This window comes from Crocodylus porosus, unplaced genomic scaffold (assembly GCF_001723895.1).
Source record: "Crocodylus porosus isolate Cpor-Errol unplaced genomic scaffold, CroPor_comp1, whole genome shotgun sequence".
Taxonomy (NCBI): Eukaryota; Metazoa; Chordata; order Crocodylia; family Crocodylidae; genus Crocodylus; species Crocodylus porosus.
In genome coordinates, this window is record NW_017728947.1 from 86,442,417 (window position 1) to 86,465,003 (window position 22,587).

A 22,587-nucleotide genomic window follows, 5' to 3' on the forward strand; every position below is an offset into this window, starting at 1 on the left:
CTAGAAGGCCACCAGGTTGGTCTGACAGGACCTGCCACTGATGAACCCGTGTTGGTTGCCCCTTAGCATGAAATCCCCTGCTGGCCCCTCTTGGATGTGTGCCAGCATAATTTTCTCAAACAGCTTGCCTAGGATCAAGGTAAGACTAACTGGCCTATAGTTTCCTGGGTCCTCCTTCTTACTCTTTTTGAAGATGGGAACCATGTTGGCCCTCTTCCAGTCCTCTGGCACCACACCAGAGCAACATGAGTGCTCGTAAAGCCGTGCCAGGGGTCCTGCAATGACCTCAGCCAATTCCCTCAGTACTCTAGGGTGGAGATCATCTGGACCAGCTGACCTGAATATGTCCAGTCCCTCCAGAAGTTCCCTAACTAGTTCCTCACTAACCTTTGGCCTAGGTGTGCCTCCCCTGGGGCCTGAGGGGGACCCAGCGGGGAAGGGGTGACTGTTCTGGTCCCTGCTCAGGAAAATGGAGGCAAAGAAATCGTTAAATATGTTGGCTTTGTCGTCTGGTGACAATTTCACTGGCTAGCCCAGTGAAATTGGAGATACACACATCTGCATTAGCTAACATACCACATGCCTAGGGTCTGTGGGGTTGGGGTCCCTACTGTAGGAGATGGGAAGGAGGGGGGGATTTCCTGCTTGAGCAGTGAGGGGTGGGGGTGGGGTAGAGTAGGAGGAAGCCAGGCAGACCCTGCTATTCCTGCAAGTCTCTCCCAGAGCTCCAGCTGGGGAGCAGAGGAGAGGAGCCAGCCCTGCTGTGGAGCAGAGAGCCCAGAGAGCATGCTGGGATGCTGGAAGAGTCTAGTTTATCTGAAACCAGCAAAGGGTCTGGGACAGACATTACATAAACCTGGCTGAATGTAGTATCATACTTAACTGATTTGGCTCAAACAAGTTTATCTCAAACAGGTTTCAGCCATTTTCAAACTGGTTTATACGTACTGTACTTCTGTTCTGTTACAGGTTTAAACCAATTTCTGATAATTTAAACTGGTTTATGTGAAATGTCTGTCCCTAGCCTAGGAGTTGTGGCTGTATTAAAAAAAGAGAGAGAGAGAGCAGAATTGAACCCTGAGCACACATCAGCTTCTGACTGAAAAAGGAAGTCAAACTGACATCTTTAAAACCATAGAAGAAAATCTTGCTCCCAGGTCCATTTTACTGTTTTGATGGACCCATTCAAGTCCCTAGCCCAACCCCAAAGAAGACATAGTCCCCGAGTTAAATGCCCAAACTCACTATCTTCTCTGAATTTGACTTTAATAGCGAATTCAAACCAGCAGCCCAGGCTTCCTGAGGTGGACTAGCCCTACTGTTTCTCTTCAGGACTTCCTCTGCTTTAGATCCCTATGGCTAGATACAAAAAACGGGGAATGGGATGCCTAAAATCCACAACTGTGATCCTAAAGCTCACCTATCATTTGCTGCTTAGCCTTATAAAGGCCTTATGCTTTCAATCTAAATAGCTGCCAAGAGTGCTACCCCTGGATATGCCCAGGACTATCTTATTCATGACAGCACTGAGCAGTTCAGCAGCCAGTTCATATCTAGGCTAAACTAGGATAGAAAAACTAGATGTTCCTCTGTCACATCTTCTGAGGGGTTCTATCTGGATAGCCCAAGGGAGCTGAGAAGACAACGCTGCAGTGTAACGCTACTTTATATATTGTAGCACAGGGACTACAAGGCAAGAAAACTGTAAACAAATTTTATTTAAGGGCTGATAACTGTAAAATATACAGAAAACAGTCCTGGGAGAAGGCTCCACCCACTCCAGGAGTGTCCTAGGTGACAGTCATGCTCCCGCTTATTCTCTCTTTCACCACTGTCTTGCCCAAAGGAATTTTGTATTCTGCTCTGCAACAACATAGCTTCATGGGGAGGAATGGGTGCATATCCATCCAAAATAGCTTATACTCTAGTAGATACAGAACTCTCCTGGGAAGTTGGAGATGTGGGACTGAACCTACCCTGGGAAAGGACTGCTTTTAAGAATGTTAAGTTTCATACCATGTCAGACCAATGCCCGGTATCTGTCTCTGACAATGACAGTAGGGAATGCTAGAAGGCTACCATTGAACTGGATATCTCTAGAGTGATCTCTTTCCAGTTCTTTACTCTCCCTAGCATTCACCATTTGTTGATTTCTTAGAGATGCCAGAGAAAATTGTATGCGTGACTGGGCAAGCCAAGCCTCCCCCCCAACCCCCCCATTTCATTTTATACCTGATTTTTTGTGAGAGTTCAAGCAGAGCCTCAAGCATCTCAGCATGCTCTTCTTCTGTATTGGAGGCAATAAAAAGTTAGGTATCCTAGCACCTAAGGGTATTGTTAGATGTTACCATTCCCATGTGTTAAATGCTCTTAAGATGGGAGGTCCTGTGTGCTAAGATGCAGAAAGAGGAGCTCAATGCCCTCTGAGCATCTCAAAGTTATACCTCTTTGGGCAAGGATTATCTGCAGCTTGTGTTAAGCAGTGCATTACAGTAACATCTGTCTGCTCTATAGGGCCACTATCAACAGTTTGTGGCCCCCCAGAATCCTCAGATGCACCCCCACAAGTCCTCCCCCCATATGGGCAACCTATCATCCAGAACTCTACTGCCTGGGACTGACAGACCCAGGGAGAGCCGGGGAACTGCAGAGGTTGCGGGGAGGTGAGGGAGAAGCCACTGGAGAGCAGACTCAGCAGCTCCTAGCCATGCCCCGGTTCCCCAGCCATCTAGTGGCAAGTCAGAGCTGTACCTGTTAGAGAGAGTAGTAACCCTTAATGTGCAACTGCTCACAGCACATGCCACCTTGAATACTGCCTAACATTCTTTTGAGTTAGCACTTGAAAATTGTAACGTGTAACAACGCCCTAACTTGTAGGCACCCAAGTCCTTTCTTGGATCTAGCCCAAAGAGCCTTGGGGTTGCTTTGAATTCTTCTAAGAGGCAAACATCTTCCCATTTACAGGCGAGACAGCTAGGCACTCAAAGTAAATGACTTGTTCATGGTTGCCCAGAAAGGTCTGTAGTAGAGCTGGAATTTAAACATACACCTCCCATACAATGGCAGAACTGCATTGCTTCTGACCTCCTTTTCCTCCAACTGATAAAATCCTCAAGATCCTTCCCCTCTCCTAGTGCTGGCTAGCAGTGAATGAAACATGTGTGTGTCAATGCCAGGCATACTAGGTAATTCTTGTACAGTGACAAGTCCCGAAGAGTGGTAGGAGCAGCAGTAGAGCGGGGTTCTTTTCAGGAGCTGAAGAGTCTGCCTGTCTCCACTTTGCACGTATATCATCATTACCAGTCCATCAGCAGAAGGAGCTGCCTGAGAGTTTCTTAACTTACAGTAAAGGGAGCAGGGATCCCTTAGAAGAAAACAGTCCATAGGGTGGTTAAGTGTTTTTTTCTTCTCACTGGTCACTTTTCATCCAATCTCGTCTGTGGGTTTTTTCCCTTTGTTCTGTTACGGTAGTGCTGAATGCTGATAACAGGTTACAACTTGAAGTGTTTTCAGGCAATACACTGAAGTATCAATTGCCCAGTCAGACACTGGCCATGCACATGCTCTTTAGGCATTTACGCACATGCTCTTTGTGTATACTCAGGAAATTTCTTTCTCCCCTCTCCCCAATACCTGTCTATATCTCTCTCATCCATCAGATACCTATTGTAATGGTATTTAATACCAACTACTGAGAACACACATTGTAAAGGTATTATGGAAAATAATGTTTATATAAAGTGGCTCCAGAACAGCTTAGTCAAGGAGCCATAGTTAAGTCCTTATAGAACAGCAAGGAATTTTACCCCACTAGTTTTAACAATGACTCTGAAATGGCTGTGAAAGAAATTATGGGCTGACTGAAGACGTGCGTTCCTTTTTATTTTTTAATTTTTTAGAAGCGTAATCTATAAATATTAATGGCTCCATGTTGATGCATGGAACTTTCAAAATGGAAAGGGTTTTGGTTTACCCATAGAATTGTACGAATCAGAAAAAGACAGCCTAAAAAGAGGGCTAACAGTTTTGTTCACCTTTTATTGTTCATTTTCTAAATTGAAGCCAGAGGCCTAGAATTAAAACAAATTCCTAAAATGAATCAGATTGCTAAATCCACTTTCAGGCATCTAATACATGGCCTGGTTTTCCAAAATTGTAAGCAAACAGCAGTCCCTATTCCCATGGAAGTCAGTGGGAGCTATTGGAAGCTCAGTGTGTTTGGAAAACCTGGCTGTGCCTATTAGATGTCTAAGCAATTTAGTGTGGGCATGCATTTCTGCAAATCCAATTTTGAGCAGTTTATCTGCATTTGCTTAGATGAACAGACCTAGAAAAAACAAGGCAATGGAGTTGCTTGGGATTTGCAGTAGTAAAAATCTGAATTTGGCTTACCAGTCTGGAAGCAATGTTTCACAGAAAAATCTGAGAGGATTTGCATAAATATAAAACAATTGAGAGTCAAAAGAAAAAAAATGCAGACATGTAACTCCAGTAAGGTCAGTTAAGTTATAGAAACATAAAATGGAAAAGAGGAAAAAAATGATGGGCCTTGTTTTCATCCAGATGACACATTCCATATTCTATTTCTTCATCTGGACATGATCAGGACACTAGCAGCTAGTGGACTGCATGAATATCACTTAATACAAAGAATGTGCAAGTGGGATCATCACCTATTTACACTGAATAAAAACAATGAGAAATCGTAAAGCAGTGACTTTAAAGCCACTGTACACAAAACTACAATTATTCGATTGATGCAACTCAGTAATTTTTATTGCAACTGGAAGACAATACATCACAGAAACTTTATGGTAGGTTTTGGGAAAGTGTTATTTACAATAATAATGATGAAATAGTTTGTCTTTGGCAATATGATTACACATCAAGAAAATGTAAAATGCAAGTATGCCTCTAAATCAATATTTTCATATTTCCTAAAGATCGGCTGATTGCACTTGCCTTCGGACTGCTCATTTAGGTAAACACAAAAACAACTTAACATCACTGTTCATTCCCCCATCACAGTTCTTATTTTAATATTGATGAAATTGGCAGTTTGATGTCAATACAGTAAAAAAAAAATTGGCTTATTACTGTACTGAATTCACTTATTGGCCAGTTAAGGTCATGTGACCCTTAAGCATTGATATTAAACCTCTTGGTATTTTGATTGCTTTATCACTTTTTTCTGTAAAACAAAATATTTCAGAAATTACAGATCAGAGTATAAAAAAATGTACAAGTTTATAATGCTTTTCATACACACACAAATCATTTCCCCCTCCCCCCCTTAACATTTTACACCATGGCAGTTTAAGTAGTGAGTGTGAATGATGCAGTCATAGAATTGGCTATCAAATACAGGTATTATTTTCAATTGTCCCACACACATACTGAAGAAATGTACAATGTTCAGTTAACTTAAAAATGCACTAAATTTCAGTCTTATTTGAGCTACAAAAATAGATAATGGGATTTCAGGCCACAGTAATGAAAGAATGAAGTCCAATTTCTAGCTATTATCAACCATATTAGAATCTGAACATCCAATATGGAAGATCAGACTGGTGAAATTTAACCAGCGAATGGTGCTATGCAGCATTTAAACCCTTAAATGACAGCCCTTCAGCACTGATGGTCTGATCTAAAATCCAGTGAAGTCAGCCACCAAAAAATCCAACCAGAGACAAAAATAAAACCCTCCCACTGATTTCAAATGGACTGTAGATCAGGTCCTGAGTAAATTTCACCTTCTTTGCAAAAAAATAGAAATCCCAATCTATACTCATTGCAAATGCAATACAGTAGAATAAACCCAAATATGTATTTTCAGGTAAAATATTCTTGGTTTCAACACTAACAAAAAAGAGGAAAGGCTACTTGCTAGCACAACTCTGAAGTGACCTTTGTTAACTCATTTCTGATTTTAAATGTACACCAGCAAAATACAGCACCATAGACACATCAGGTCAAGACTTTTTTTTGGTCAGTGAAGCTAGTACTTGTTTGCTGAACTGTGGAAGAATTCTAAGGTCATGTACATTATCAATGATAAAGCAACCCAGCTGACAAGTCTGTGCTTAATTCAAGAATAACCAGTACTAAAAATAAAAATGTAAAAATAAAAAAGACCCTAATAAACCACTGTCAATTAATACTTCCTAAATGAAAGGGGATTAACAGATGAATTCACAAAAGTATGCGGATTTATACCGAACACCAAATGTTGTGTGTAAATCCTTATAAACGTCAGCCCGAAATACAACACACAATGTTTATAGTTTGATTTACACATTCCATTTCAAAGGAAAGAGACATCGTTACAACGTTGTAACTAACTGCAATAGAAACCAAACTGAAGTTCAAAGTTTGGCAGATAACTAAGAAGAGGGTTATCACTTAGATTATATAGCAAAGTGTTGATGTATATTACACAGAGTAGTATAAATAATAAAAAAGTATTATTTAAATTAGATCACAGTGCTGCATTATGTGCATAACAGTGTTTGATATATTACTGGAGGGCTGTGAAGAACAATACTAAAGACTTAACTGGTCAGACTGTCAACACTGATACCGTTACAATCAAGAGTATGTATGGTTCAAATGCTTTTTGGTGGCAAAGTCAATAGGTTATTTAAAAAAAAAAAATCTCTTATTTCTATTTTTAAAAAGGGCTATTCAGACAGCAGTGCCCCACCTGACAGAACTTGGGTTTACTTTCTTAATGAAGGGAAGTAAATTGCATTTGTATCTCAAACTGAACCTAGCTGACAATGTTAAACGCATTTCTAAGAGCCATAGGGTCAGATGTTTTAGGTATTAAGATGCCTAAACGTGCAGGTGGCCACCTGCTAGGACTGAGTGCTCAAGTAGCTGATCACACTCACCACCAAGAGAGTTCAATCTTTAGGCTCAAAGTTGCAGTAGGCACCAATCTACACCTTTAGGTACCTGAGTACCTGACCTTTAGTGACTTAGGAGCCAAAGTCTCATTGAAAATCAATAGATTTCTATTGAGAATGGGACTTAGACATTTTGGGAATTTTTTGCCCATATACTGGCTGACTTAGGAGCAAACTCTCTGCTGATGGAAACTGACATAACTCCATTATGCTTCCTTTCATTCCATCTTATCCCAACAGGGGATCTGGCCTACAAGTTCCTCCATGGCCAGGCATTCAGTGGGATGCATCTGTTTGGGGATTCTCTTCTCCCATTAGTGTAAAACAGGAAGAACTTTTTGGACATAAAATTGAGTTAAACATATGAATGCCCATGGAGTTCCTCCTAGTTTTGACAAGTGTGAGATCAGAATTAAGTTCTGTTTTCAGGAAGATAGATTTGATGAAATAGCAAAGCTGGTCAAGACTGGGGCTTAGCTTTCTAAAAGGCAAAGCTCCATCCAAGTGATTTTACAAAAGAACATCAAATTGTTGGCAGAACTCGAGCAATGAATAGTGAATTCCATCACACCTGCAGACTTGAATAAAATCTATTTGCTGCATTAGCTCTGGCTTACAAATATTTCTCCCTGCAAAATAACTCCTTCAAAGTATAAAGATTTGTTGGTTGATTACAAACAACCCTTAAACATTCACTCACATCTGAAGCTTGCCTACGAATATTTGTTGACTTATTAGCTTTTTCATGACAGTTTTGGGAAATATTAATTTTGCAAATTTTTTAAAGTAGCGAGAGGAAGAAAAACAGAACTTTAGAGACTTTAGAACGTCTCTCTCACACAAAGCTTTTCAGACAAAAGAATCTAAGATGATCTAATTACTACTTAGTTTTGTAGAGAACTGGATTCAAAAGCTGGAACTTTTCTAAATTCTTAAAGGAATCTGAGAGTGCTTTGTATTGATTCTATCATTTTGGTTACGTAATGGACTAAATAGACCTTAATCAGTCCTTCTAATTCAATGGATAAAACACTTGGCTAATTAAAATGAATATTCCACTGATGCAGCAGGACCAGTTCTAAAGATGCTGTTATAATCAAGCACAAAGCAAACATCTTAAACACTGACTTTCAAGTCTTTTGTAAAAAACCCAAATTGTAATCCTGTAGCAGATGACAATTACTACAGTAGGCAGCATTTACCAGGACCAGTTACATTTAAACTGAAAAATCTTTCCATAGGACACACCAATACCTAGTCCAACTGCTGGTTCCTCTTTAAGGTTCTGAAAGCATTTTCTGTAACACTGCACAACTCTTGTCTCCTTAGCAGACCAATCTTGGAGTGAGAAATTGCACATTTAAAAACATACCTGCCAACATTAGATTTACCAGCAAGTCCATGAGGGAGCTGTTGAAGTCTTAGGTAAATAATACGTATTTTAAAAAGACAACCCGTCTAATTAGGCATTTATGCAAAAAAACCTTTCTTGGATGATTAACAATAGTATTCATTATATATTCAGCCAAGAACACTGGGGTAAATCTGGAGTAATTAGTATAGTCAGTGGAGTTACTCTGGAATTACTGTTGTGACTGAAGGCAGGTTTAGCCCGCTGGCACGCAGCCATGTCATTGTCTCTCGAGAAGAGGGAGGAGTGAGTCATACGTGAAGCCACTAAGTTCCACTCTCAATGTTAAATGTAACTTTTTGTATTTTTTTATATATCAAAGAGTCTGGTAGGATGGAATAACACAACTGCAAGCATGTGCTAGACCAAGTTTCTGGGGAAGTTGTTGTTATGGTATTTTTCAAGTTGGAATTACCCTCCCCAGGACCCATGAAACACCAAGGGCCAGACTTTTTGGTGGTGTTTGTGTTACCTCCTTTCTGAAGGCTGTGGCTGTAGAGCCAGTGGGTCTGGCAGGAGATGGAGGCCCCTGGATCCTTCATGTAGTGGCTGGCTCTATTGGGAGGAAGAGATATGGCTGATGCACCTGTTCTCTGCTGCACTGATCCGTGGCAGTGGCTTTTTTTTTTTTGTGTGCCTCTCAGGGCTATTAAACCAAGGCAAGTTAGAACCATCCTATCTGCTGCTCTCCTTTACACCTGAGTTCAGTCTTGGACACAGTGGTCCTCAGATCAGGTGAGCACCAGTGTTCTCTATAGTCTTTGCATCTCTCCTTCCTAATCTGTGTTGCTTGCAGGTCTGCCAGACTCCAGAATCTGGCCTATGGACTACCATTCAATTTGCATATAGTTCAGGCTTGGGCCTTAGTACATGCTTAGGCAAATCAGATGCCCCTTTGTGTTGTGGTGTTTTCTACATAGTAAAATACTCGCTTTGCAGAGCAATATTGGCAGGCTTATTGTAACTTATTTCACAACCCTTCCACCTCTTAAACTGAATGTAAAAATCAAATGTCTTGGAGTACAGTTATTATTTCACTCCATTGACTAGGCAATCACATCCCTCTTTCATCACTTGCTGTTCATGGGTTATGGTCATCCCTGTATAACTATGGATTGAAGCAGTTGCACCAGAGAGAAATACGGCCCCATTTCCTTTCAAAGAGAAAACCTTGTTTTATTTTGTTGAAGGGGTTCTCAGCTCCTTTTGCCTTCAGAATATTCTTCACATAGATGGCTTTCATGCCAAATTTACTAACTGGAGTGGAATAGATTACATCATTTCACATGCTCCCCCCCTCGCAAAGGGAATGCTAATTTAACAATCAACATTTTCAGGCAAGGGGCACTACTACTACCTGAATCGCTTCCTCTAACACTGCGCTGCGTCTCTGATCACCATCAATACAGCTACCTACTAACTTCATTTTCTTATGGCAAATTAGCAAAGCTATTCACTGACCTACCTATTCCTGACCCAAATCAGAATTTTTCTCAATTAAGCCTCCCATTATTCTCTTAATTCCGTCATACACACTCACTACTAAATTTGCCCTCAGATTATTGCGTCATGTTACACATGTACAGACAGAGAAAGGACATACTTTGTTTTTTAAAACAGAGAAGTAGGGAGAGGGGGCTGAATGTGCAGACAAGGCAGTAAAATTCAACCATCCAAGCCCTACCAGAGCGTGAAGATTTTTTTTATTTTTTAATATTGCAGAGTAAGTTCCCCAACAGTCAGTGTTTGTCCCTGAAGAAGGTTAAACCTTAAACACCTGCTTCAAAAAACAAAAACAAAAACCCAAAAAAAACAAAAACAAAAAACAAATCAAAACAAAAAACCAAAACAAAAAACTCTAAGCCTAAGGGCTTAAAAATTAGAGGCATAGCCTTTTTCTCTATTTTCTATATTTATATGAAAATAAGTCATGCTTCATGCTAAATACATTATTTACCTTACAAGAACTTTGTCAACTTTGAATTTTAAAAAGTTTGTTTTATTTGTGTTTCCCCCCTTCCCCCTCCCCCAGAAAAGGAATCCATGCAATGTGGATCAGAATTTTCTGCTGGCTACATTGGTTGAATCTGGAAATCTGGTGTCATTTTTGCACAGATGAATCCTGACTGACATTAACTGCATACTCAGTTTTGAGGGCAGTATAGGAGCTCTTACTGAACTTTTTAAATTATAGTATCCATCAATATGCTTTAATTCTGTTTTTGAAATACAGCATAATACTAATGGCAGGTTTTGTAGCATGTTTTCCAGTCAGATCAAATATTTTTGATCCACAGGAAAAGATTCTGATTTATTTCCTTCTTTAATAGTTACTGTAGTTTCTTAGACTTGACTGCTTTTTACTCAGGCAGTTTAGAGCACATAGCTTGTTTTCCATATTATTTTTTGCACATAGTGCCAATCTTCAGGCTTATGGCTTTTTAAACATTCTTCTAATTTAATATAGAAGACAGAATTCAATGATCAACTACATCACTAACAATTTCTCTTCCCCCCATTTCTTCTCATTATATCACTGAAACCCATTGCATACACAGTTCAAATTTTCCACAACTTAAAGTTATCAGTCATCACATTATGAGCCACATATAGTATATGAAGCACTAATAGTGCATTACTCTATGTGCAGTTGCTACCCGTGGTTGTCCAAAGACTTCTATGGCACAACTGTATCCAAGTGCCACTAGCTGTTTCTTGGGTTTGGTGTTGAGGAGTGTCTGTCTCCTTCTTTCCCCCAAATCTCTTTATTCACGTTCATTTAATAAACCTAATCAAAAGGCTTTATTATTTTAACTTAAGGGCCAGGCCTGAATGATACTAAATTATGCACATCTCTTCTACGGATTTCCAAGTGCCCAATTGTACTCCCATCACATTAATGCCGATGTCACTGTGTATTCAACCATGCATTTTTGACAAGCCGGAGAAAGCAATGGCGATTTTGGCTTTTTACTTTTGTCTTCAGGTAATGAAAAGCTTTTGTAAATTAGCTGAGTGTCAGTATGAGTTCTATGGCTTTAATCTCCTTTAAAAAATAAAAATCTTAAGGGTCAAAAGAAAAAAAGAAATAGGAACTAAAAAAAGTTATAAAGAAAAAACAGAAACAAAACAAACTAAAAAAATTGCTGATATTGCCACAAATCATTAGAATTCACCTGACGTGCTGAAACAAAATTTTTTAAGTTCAAACAAATCATAGATTTGTTCTAATTTTTTGTGGTTTCCTTTTGCTCTTTCTGCCCCTTTGCCGTCCGATTGGTGATGTTGTTCAAACAGGACCGAATTCCTGCTAAATGCAGGAGTGATCCAGCTGCTTCTTTCATCTCCTCATCGTCACTCTCAGGAGGCTTTTCCGTACGTCTCTTTTTAAGAGGCAGTGTGTCACTTGGTACTTTTTTCACCTTCAGTAAATGTTGCCTTTTCTTGTGCTGGGACGCATACCCACTGTCAGCTAAAGAATCCTTGGTCTCCTTTCGGCTTTGCTTTTTGTCCTCTTCTTCTGTTTCACTATGGCTCTCATGGCTCTGGAAGCTAACTTCACTTCCTTCACTGCTGTCCTGGCTGCCTTTAGTAGCAAATTCATAATGATCATCAGCAGAGGAAGAGGAAACTGAGTCACTAGCAGGTGATGTGCTCCTGTGGTTGGAAGATTTGGCACTGCTGTAGTTGTGATCCTCCTTCGGATCACCACTTACAACTGGAGAGCCACACGACTGTTCACTTTCTGTCCGCATCCGACAATTTGCTATCCCATTCCTGTAAAAAAATAAAATAAAATAATAATAATAATAATAATAATAATAATAATAATAAAAAGATCAATGGAAACATCCTTAGAAATCACATGGACGTACTGCTGTTTTTGTGTGAAATGCAACCTAATGGAGGAGAATCCAAAAACATGGCTGCCCACCAAACAATCACAACAGACATGTGTCAAAGCCCACTGAGGTCAACTAAAGGAAACTTTTCTAGTAAATTAAATGATTTTTGGATTGGGTCCCATAAAGAAACAAAGCAAAAACCATATACAATAGCATAATGCACAGAAATGAATGTATGCTCATAAGAACTAATATCTGGGCAATTCATATTTATCCATCGTCGATAAAAATTAATATTTCAAAAACATGCGCAATTTTTCAGATGGACATGAAAGTTTAGTGACCTGGGCATGCAAACCATTTCTCTTAGTCTCCTCGTGTGTCAGAACTGCCTAACAGTCTGGAATTAAAAACACCTGCTAGCAATTTGGAGGTGTTATGGTCTAATTTGAAGCAATGAGATTCCATGAGTAGCAAAATTCCCTATATGTTCAGAAAACTAGGCAGTCATGATGTCTGATGAGGCACAGTGAGAAGATGTGCATCAGGAGTCGTTTCTGTCACTTTTCTGGTCAGAACCTACATTGAGGAAAGACCAATTTACTCTATCAAAAGAAGAGACATACTTGCAACTGGGCCACAAGGTCCACAAACACAAATTTCCAATAGGATACTTTGAGAATAATAAATAGTGAAAAAAAGTTCTCTCTGTTAAAAAACAAAAAGGATCGATGAATCCCTTCCCATTCCAGTGCAAGTCACTGGGAATATTAGCACTGACTTACAGGAACTGTCCCGACTTTAGCAAATATGTTAAAATGGATCCCAATCTAGTGTAGTACTAAATGCTCTCAACTCTTCATGAACATAATTGGACTGGAGTAATCAGCACTCAGGTGATCAAACCCCTGATTACTAAGAGAGAAATGCATGGCCATATTCAGTGTAATTTGAAAAACTACTGTTAAACAAGTCAGGCCACCATGACATTATTCATTTGGAAGCTAGCGTACTTCCAATTTTTCAAGCCAGCGTTGCAATAGGAGTGAAGATTAAAGGTTACTTTCAAAAGAAACTCAAGAAGAATGGCAAGTGGCAAGGATCAAAAAAAGGGTTTTCTTTCCCTTTATTTTAGGTAATCAGAAAGTTGCTCAGCTTTCCAGTGGATAGACCTAATTTCTGGAAGTGATTTCTTTATAGGAAAAAAGTACATCTTTATTCATTTCTGAAAGGTATGGGACAGTGTTTCATAATCATGGAAGAGAAATTAGTTGTGTAGAATGCCATATACGCTATATATCAAAACACTAATGCTCTTGAAGACTGCTGAAGTAGGAAATAGGCTTTCAAGAATCAATGATAAAAACAAGGCTGGAAGAGAGCAAATCAGTCATTCTAGGTTTTCTATTCAGTGTATTTTTGAGGAAATGTGTAAATAAGTGAGCTGGCTATTAGCACAGAAAGTCTCTCACTAGCCCCTTCTGCTCAGTAAAATTTAATTTTTCCCCTAGATTTTAGAGGAGGTTTATGATCCATAAATTATATACAGGACCCAGAAGGAAGAGACAAAGCTCCTTCAATTATTAATAACTAAATGCAATGTCATTCATGATTGTGCATCGAGCCAGCTGCATTTACTTTGCAAAGGCTTGCCACTGCAGGGGTTGTCATTAGAGGATGCCAAATACTTAAAAGAAGAAATCATCCATACTAAACTAGTTGGAAGGTGAATTTATAACCTACTTCTTCAAAATCATTCATTAAAAGGAAGCTTGTGATGCATTTTAAATGACATATTCTTCATTTTTAACTTAAATTTACATTTAAAGATGCTCAAAATTATCATAAATTAGCATAAAATTAAAGTTACTTGATTTTACTAGGCACCTAATAATTTGAGCACTGTGGCTCAATAAAGATCACAAGCTACTAATCTTCAATATAAACCCAACAATAAATTCTTGCTCCAAAGAAACAAACATTGAACACAATAGGTGGGAACCCCAGCAGCATACTTACTGACTCCACTGCTAGTAAACAAGGTTTTTAACAGACTGGATTGGAACCAAGGTACCTATTTTCATATCATTACAACTGGTCATATTTGGTAGTCTGGCCTGAAAAACTATTTAAAAAGCAACAGTTACATAGAGGAGAGCAGCCACATGTCACTAAAAACTGCTGCCTGATGACCCCAACCCCCCCCCTTGAGACTCTGGTAGTTTGGTTTTACACAAATGGACTATAATTTGGAGCAAAAACCTCAACCCAAGGGACTTGCTCAAAATTCTCTTCCTTTTGAAAAGCATAAAAAAAAAATGTGAAGAAAATGCCTAGGATTACAGACAGAGGCAGTGTCCTGTGGGAGGGTAAGCTACTGTGAGGAGATAGCTCCCTCTGGGAAGGTAGATTCACTACAAAAGGAAAACAAAGAGAAGGAAGTCCACAGAACAGCATGGGAACAAAAACAGTGTTAGAGAAACAAGAAGAAAGGGAAGTGTACCAATGAGATTAGAAGGGAAAACACTGGATGTGAAGACTTCCCTATAATTGATGTTGTTAGGCTAATATGAGTGGAACAAAAATAGCATCTAATCCATTTCTACTGTATACACACTTCTGAAAGATTTTAACTTTTATATTGCTCTTATTTATTCATACTTTTACTAACAAAAGAACACTGTGATCTTCTGGGTCAAATAACTGTCAATGGCTGTATTTCCACTGGGTTTTAGTTAATATGCATCAGGCTCAAATTTACCCAGAGTGTATACTTCTGCTCAAGACTTAAGTGACACCATTTCAGTTTGTCATTTGGCATTTATCAATACCAAAACAAGAGTGCTGTGTGCCTCGTACTCTTTTTTTCAAACTGGAAAAAGACACATAGGCGAAGCATGTACATGGAGGCTGCAGAGCCAAAAGACTACAGTCATAATCTCCATTTCACCACCGAAGCATTAAAAAATAAACAATATAAAATATATTTTTTAAATCCTTTCATTTTGGATATTCTGGTTTCTTTTTAAAGAAATAGACAGATGAATGTTTAAGAACATTAAAATTCAACATAACTGTAGTGAAAAAACTGCCTAAAATAATGTGATAAAATGTGATTGTATATGTTGTTCTACATAGCCCAAAAGTTCATCTTTCCAGGGACCGATACCTTTTCAAGTTGTTTGAACAGTGTTCCTAACTTGTTACGAAGATTGTGTATATGTGCTTTGTTTCTTTGCATTATCTGATGATGGAGGGTCCTGCTGGACCTCAACTCCACTAGATTTTACAATATCATTAATTTATAAATTCACAATTGCAGCATAAACATTTTAAAACACTAAGTATGCATCCCATGATTATATTACTGTGTGGTATTGTCAGCAATAGGATTGGCCATTTTATGGCCTAATTCTGTTGTCATGCAGGGGGGGGGAAAAAACCCCAACCGAATAAAAAAATCTATTGTTGATTTCAATGGAAATGGGATCATAGGAAAGCAGGGCTGAAAAGGACCTCACAAGGTCATGTAGTCCAGCACCCTGTTCAAGGCGGGATCAACCTGACAAAACCATCCCATCCAAGTGTCTATCTAACCTGCTCCTGTAAACACCCAAGGACGGAGGAGGTTTCACAATTATGCTAGGTAGCCTATTCCAATGCTTGACCACTCTCATTCTCAGAAAATTCTTTAAAATTCCCAACCTACATTTCCTATACTGAAGCTTGAGGCCACTGCTCCTAGTCCTGTTCCCTACAGCCCTAGACAAAACAAACAACTAACTCATCTCCATCTTCTTTATAACCACCCTTCAGTTAGGCCACTTTTCAACACAGGTATTTGAAAACTTATCAAATATCCATCTCAGTCTTCTCTTCTTCAAACTAAATACCCATAGCTCTTTCAGCCTGTCCTCACAAGTCCTGTTTCCCAGGCCCCTGATTATTTTTGTATCCCCCACCCAGCCTTGCCAACTTGAACAACTTAGCTACTCTAAGTAATCCCTTACCTGTTCTACCATTACTTGTTTGTCTCTTTTCCAGTCTTTGCCAACTGCACTCAGTATCTGGTAGCTGTCCCTATTTGTGAAGACTGAAGTAAAAAAGGTAGTAAGCATGTCAGCCTTCTCTGAATTGACCATAACTAGGTTGCCTTCCACGTTTTGTAAAGGATGCACAATTTTTTTGGTATTCCTCTTTCTTTTGACATACTTGTAGAATCCCTTCTTTGCCTTTTTATTTCTCTTACCAGCTGCATCTCAAATTGTGTTTTAGCCTTCCCAATTTTCTCCCTGCTTGCCCATGCAATGCTCTCATACTTTCCCCTAGCACCATGACCAAGTTTCCACTTTTTATACAATTCCTTCCTAAGTTTCAACTCATTGAAGAGATTGCTGGCTAGCCAGGCTGGTCTCCACTGACATTTCCCATTCTTTTGTTGTATCAGGAAAGCATGCTCCTGTGCCGTTAAGAAGGCGTCCTTAAAGTACAGCCAACTCTACTGGACTCCCTTTCCCCCCCAGAGTTGCCTCCCAGAGGATCCTACCCGCAAGTTCCCTGAGCTTGTTAAAAATCTGCTTTTCTGAAGTCTTTATTCTGGTGCTCCTCTTCCTTCCTCCCCATAGGGTAGATTCTATAGTCAGTCATTGTTTTCCTGTCAGGAATGAACCAGTTTCCCCAGTATGGTGTGAATGAGCACTGTGCTTCATACTGATTATCTTTTGGATGAGACAAAATGGAAGTCCTCTTCCTTAAAGGATATTAAAAATCTCAGGACAATTCTAGTTGTTCAGGTAGCAGGAGGAGGAGGACTTGGGGGTGATGGCTAGAAAATGATAAGTAGAAGTTTGCTTTTAGGAATTGGCTCATAGGTAAAATAAGATATTGTTCTAGTACAACGGTCCAGGGCACCAGTAAGGGTTAACTGATTTTTAAAAGCCTGTTTTGTCTCACAGTTTCACAGTATTCAGGGAAGACAGGGTGTCTGCAGCCAATGAATATACACATCCTGGGAAACTGAAAACATCCAGACATTATTTTCATAACAGAGATAGGCCTGGCTCCAGGGCTACAGTGCCCACTTGCAAAAGCTCTTGGGCTTTCTTGTTTTGGGGGACTGACCAAATTAAGAGGACACCAGTAAAGCCCAAATTAGGATGTATGCATGTGACAGGTTTATGAAAATAGGATTTTTGCTGACAAAACAGACCGTGGACACTATGACTGCCACAGGAAGAGCAATGAATGATGTCCAAAGATGAAGAGTCATTGAAGAAGAAAGAATACAAAAGGAGGAGTTTTCACACCAGCAAGTGGGCAGTTGGCATCAGCCTGCGACATCCAAGGTTGCTGATGTTGGACATTCAAGCAAAGAACCTCAAGGGAGTGTTTATGTACCAGATGGACAGATCGCATGCCTTGTGTATATTCTGGGCTCTGGGGAGTTTGGGTTAATGTATGTTGTAATCATCTTGCTTGCTCTTCCTGTATTGCTCTTATTTCCTATCACCATGTATCAATACAATTCGCTAATTGACCGCTACTCCTCCAGTTGATAGTCTGAAGGTTGTGCTCAGCTGGAACAAGGCATCAGGGCTGGGTTGTGAATCCAGTGCCAACACAGGATATAGGGTAATGGCACAAATGTCCTACCTAAATGTTAGTAATTATGTAAATAATTATGGCCATTTTAATCCTGCTAGTAGCTTCAATAGGATACTTTGGTGTTCAGTCTGTCCTACACTGATGAACAGTTTTGCAGCTAAATAACTACTTCATTTCAAAACAAAGTGGTTGCATTTCTTTGATGGGTGACATGAGGCCTACCTGAACACAAGTTTTGAATCCCTCTGGAAGAAAGATACTGGTTTTTATATGCAAGAGATAATTCTCCATTTAAAAAAACCCAGTGAAAGTGGTACATGCCACATTTTCTTCTGCACTTTGGCAGTCTTCAATTTTATAGAGTAATGTCAACATCATTGCAACTTATGGAGAAGCTCCCAAAAATGTCACATTCACTGAAGAGTAGTAGAACATATTTAGATAGCACTGAATCCCAGAGGACAGGGCAACAAGCAAGCAAATTAAACATAAGTAGAGCTCACTTGCATAATGAGACCCTATTAAAGGGTTACAAAGTAAAAGTCAACACTGCTAAGTCAGTTATTCTATTGACAGAAACTCTTACAGGGAGATTTTATACCATAATTGTATGCAAAGGAACACAGCAAACATGAATCATGTAATGATGGCTACTAACGAGAATGCTGTGCCTATAACAATAACAGATTTAGAGGTAAGACTAATGTGACTCTTTCCATTCTGCAGATGAAAAAAGTTTAAAGTCAGCAACTATTTTTGTCCATTGCCTCCCCAAAATTATTCACTCTGGATAATACAGCAGGATAGTACAGATCCTTACACACCAATTATTTTATTACTGTCAAACACTGTTTTAGTGAAAAACAGCAAAATTAAGAACATACATTGATATCAGGGGTGGGCAAAATATGGCCCACAGGCCGGATCGCCAAGCAATTCCCTGTGGCCCGCAGAACCTCTTCAAAACCCACGTGATGGCAGCTGTCTCTCAGAAAACCTCCAGCAGCACCAGCTGCCGGCTGCAGCACCTCAGGCTGTCTCCTTGGGTTCTGGTTGCGAGGAAAACAACCCTGACCTCAGCCTGCCCCAGCTGGCCTCGCCCTGTACCTGGCTCAGGCCATGTCTGCAGCTTGAGAAGGGCAGGGGCGCTGGGCCAGAACCTGTGGTGCCAGTGATGGGAAACAGCGCCTGGGCCAGGCTCTGCTTTGCTGCATGGGACTGGAAAGGGACTCTGCCCTGCAGGTAAGCTCAGGAAAGCGACTGCTGGGCAGGCTTTCCCCGTGCCGTGCCGCACCGGCACTGGGGAGGGGAAGCAGCAGCTGGGCCACAGCTCCAGCCCAGTCATCACCAGGGAAGAGAGGTGGTGGTGGAGCCACGTGCCACTTGGGACAGAATGAACACAGCCGAAGCGGCAGGGGCTCAGCTGCGCTTTCCCCCTACCCACACTGATCAGTCCTGAGTGGCACACGGCTCTGCTGCTGCTTCTGCTGACTGGTGTAGACCCAGCTGGGCTCCTCCCATCCCTAGCAGCATGCGAGGTGCTGACTTCAGCTGAATGCCACCTTTCCTGGCCAGTGCAGACCCAGCCAGGCTCCTCCTGTACACAGCAGCACATGAGGAGCTGACTTCAGCTGCATGCCACTTTTCCTGGCCAGTGCAGACCCGGCCGGGTCTGTCCCATCCAGAGCAGCATAAGGCTGAAGTCAGCGTCTTACATGCTGCTGGGGATGGGGAGAGCCCGACTGCATCAGCACTGGCCAGCAGAAGCGGTGGTGGAGCCTCCTCCTTTCAGGACCAGCTGGCACAGGTAGGGGGAAAGTGCAGCAGCACCTGGGAAGCCCCTGCTTGATAGGGTTCGGGATGGGCTGGCTGGGCCCAGCCAGGGAGGGAAAGCTGTGGCTGAGCCCACTGTGGCTTGGGACAGGAGAGGTCCTACAGCATCAGAGGGTGCTGTGCTGGTGAGGGGACCTGGACTTTGGCTGGCTTCTGCTATGCTGCGGTGGTGGGGCTGGGACGGGTCAGGACCAGGTCATGCTGGCATCAGTGATGGGTGGGAGGGCTGGCCAGCTTTTGATGCCTTGGGCCTGATGGGGTACACTGGGTCCTTGCTTGCAGGAAGGGACTGGTGACCAGTACTAGTCAGGGGAAGGGAAGCTGGGCTACATTCTGCTGTTCTGCAGGTAAGGAGGGGCTGAACTGGGTCCTGCCCCACAGGTGAGGGGAAGGGCAGGCTGGGCTGGTTTCTGCTGCACTGTGGGGTGCAATGACCACCTTGCAGCAGTGCTCTGCATTGCAACAACAGAGATGACGCCTGATTTTGATTTTCTGGTGAACGCACATCAGAGGCTTCATTCTTCGCGTTGAGTTCCTTTGTCTTTAAGTTAATCACTTTAAGTTATTTATATTATGGTTGTATGTTTGTCATGTTGTTTTCAGGAGCATTAAGTTAATCACTACTCAAATTATATTTTTTAATAAAAATTAAAATCTGCTATAGTAGATGTTTGACTTTTAGTATATGATACTTTATCTATACCTTTTTTAAATGATTTATTCTGAAAGATTTTGTGCGTGCAGCCCTTGACTCAATTTGTTTGGCTTCATTCTGGGGGAGGTCTGATGCCCCTGAAACCCCACTGCTGTGGCAGGATGTTGGAGGGGTCACAAACCCTTGCTACCTGGTAGGTTGTGCAAGGGGAGGGACTTCCGGTGGCAAAGGTTGGGGTCAGGGGTGGGACTTCCAGTCCCAAGATAGCGACCAGGGGGTGGGGCAGCTGAAGGAGCAGGGCTACCCATGCAGCCCCTGACAGCTCGCCAAAACTCATCAAGCGGCCCTCCACCCAAAATAATTGCCCGCCCCTGACGCATATGGTCATACTGTATGTACCAGCTCCTTTAGATGTGTAAACTATAGTTATTTTGAGATGGAATTGGCTCCTATCTCTGCTTATACCTTGGCACCTTTACATGCCATGGTTATTTCTATTCATGTCATATAATTATTATTGCATGAATCAGTGACTTAAGAAAAATAAACATTAGAAGCAGGTAAACTAAAGCCAGCATGTAAAATAAGAATATTTTTCCCTGCTACCAGGTCAGATTTTACAAGCAAATGAAGTTTGCATCATTATATGTCTTTGTACAGATAGCCAGCAGCTCTGTAATCACATTATCAATTTAATCTTAAAACAGGCAGAAGTGTCTTTTTAGGCATAGTACCATACTTACTGGAATATAAGACACCACTGATTATGAGACAACCCTCACAATTAGATTCTATATATGAAAAATGTATACATTTCTTATAATTTTACATGTAGAATTAGAATTCAATTGTTGGAGATTTGCCTTGATTTTGTCCCCCTTCCCCTGCTACAGCAGGGAAAATAAATCTGGGCAGTGGTCAGGTGGCCCTTGCCCTCTGCTCCTCCAACTTCTACCACCCTGCTCTCCCTGAGCTCACGGAAGTGAGGGGCAAATTTGAAAACACCTTCATATGAATTAATGTTTTTTTTTCCTTAAACTGATGCATGTTTTAGCACAAATATACTTTTAAGCAGCACTTCTATACCTACTTACACAGAGTACAAATTATGCATGATATTAGTCCGAAACCAAAAGGCTCATGATTTACCGTACAGTTCATCGGGCTAATGTTTATATCAGTGGAACTGTTAACAGATACAGTCATTAAAACTGTGATAACAGACTTTCCTATATACTTTAAGTAGAGCCTGTACACTTTGATGGGCTAAAACGTATGTCTGCATTGTGGTTTGATTCTACTGAGAAGCAAATTCAGGAAAAACAAATCCAAAGCACTTCTCCAGGATTGGCTGCTCCTCAGCATCAGAGACCAGGGCTGCTCATCCCAAATCCTTTATGGCCCCTCTGCCCCAAACCCGAAATCCCCCTGGTTAGAGCAGTCCAGCTGCGAAGACTGCTTCTTTCCTTCTTATTCCCTACAAGATTGACACTGCTGACCTAAGGTGGAGCTGTCCTCAGAACAAACCCATAACACCTGGCTACTCTGGGCCCAGTGCTGAACTGTTTACCTCAGCAGAGTCATTTCACAGAATACCTTAGCATCAGGAGAACACTGATGCCATTATAAGTAGCATGAGGAACTGGGTAGGATAAAGAGTTGCTAGGATATGATTAGGTGGGAAACGCAGGATTCATTCCCTAGTCTCCCAACCCCAAATCTAAAGTCATATTTTCCTCTATCCCAAATGGAGCAAAGAGATTCACTCCCCACCATGGTACAGAAAGCCTTGGCTGGTATGATCTAGTTGGAGATGGTCCTGCTTTCAGCAGGAGATGGAGGTCTCTTCCAAGTAGAGGAGGCTTTCTCTAGCCAGGTCTTAAAAACCTCCACAAACAGAGCACCCACAACCTCTCTGTGCATCCACAACCTTCCAGTGCTTTGCTACTGTCCTAGTGAAAAAACTCTTCCTAATATCTAACCTAAACTTCCCTTGCTGCAACTTGAGACCGTTGCTTCTTGTTCTGTCATCTGCCACCACTGAAAACAGTCTAGCTCCATCCTCTTTTGAGCCACCCTTCAGGTAGTTGAAGGCTACAATTAAATCCTCTCTCAGTCTTCTCTTGTCCAGACTAAATAAGTGCAATTCCCTCAGCCTCTCTTGTCCCTCAGCCCCTGAACCATTGTTGTTGCCCTCTGTTGTACTCCCTCCAATTTGTCCACATCCTTTCTGTAGTGGGGGGCCTTGCTAAAAAGGAGGCTTACACCCAATGGAAAGAAGGGGTCATCACCAGGGAGGATTATTCTGTAGTTGCTTGGGGATGTAGGGGG

General features: G+C 41.1%; 1 protein-coding gene across 7 annotated transcripts in view; it reads right to left on the bottom strand.

Annotated features, from left to right (window-relative positions):
- Window positions 1-4,754: 4,754 nt before the first annotated feature.
- Window positions 4,755-22,587, bottom strand: part of FOXN3 (forkhead box N3) — a 319,921-nt gene continuing 302,088 nt past the window's right edge. For all 7 annotated transcript variants that reach the window (XM_019552393.1, XM_019552391.1, XM_019552392.1 and 4 more), the window contains one exon: window positions 4,755-12,096. In XM_019552393.1, the coding sequence (XP_019407938.1) occupies window positions 11,547-12,096 (550 nt within the window). In that variant the 3' untranslated portion in view covers window positions 4,755-11,546. The remainder of the gene's footprint in view (window positions 12,097-22,587) is intronic.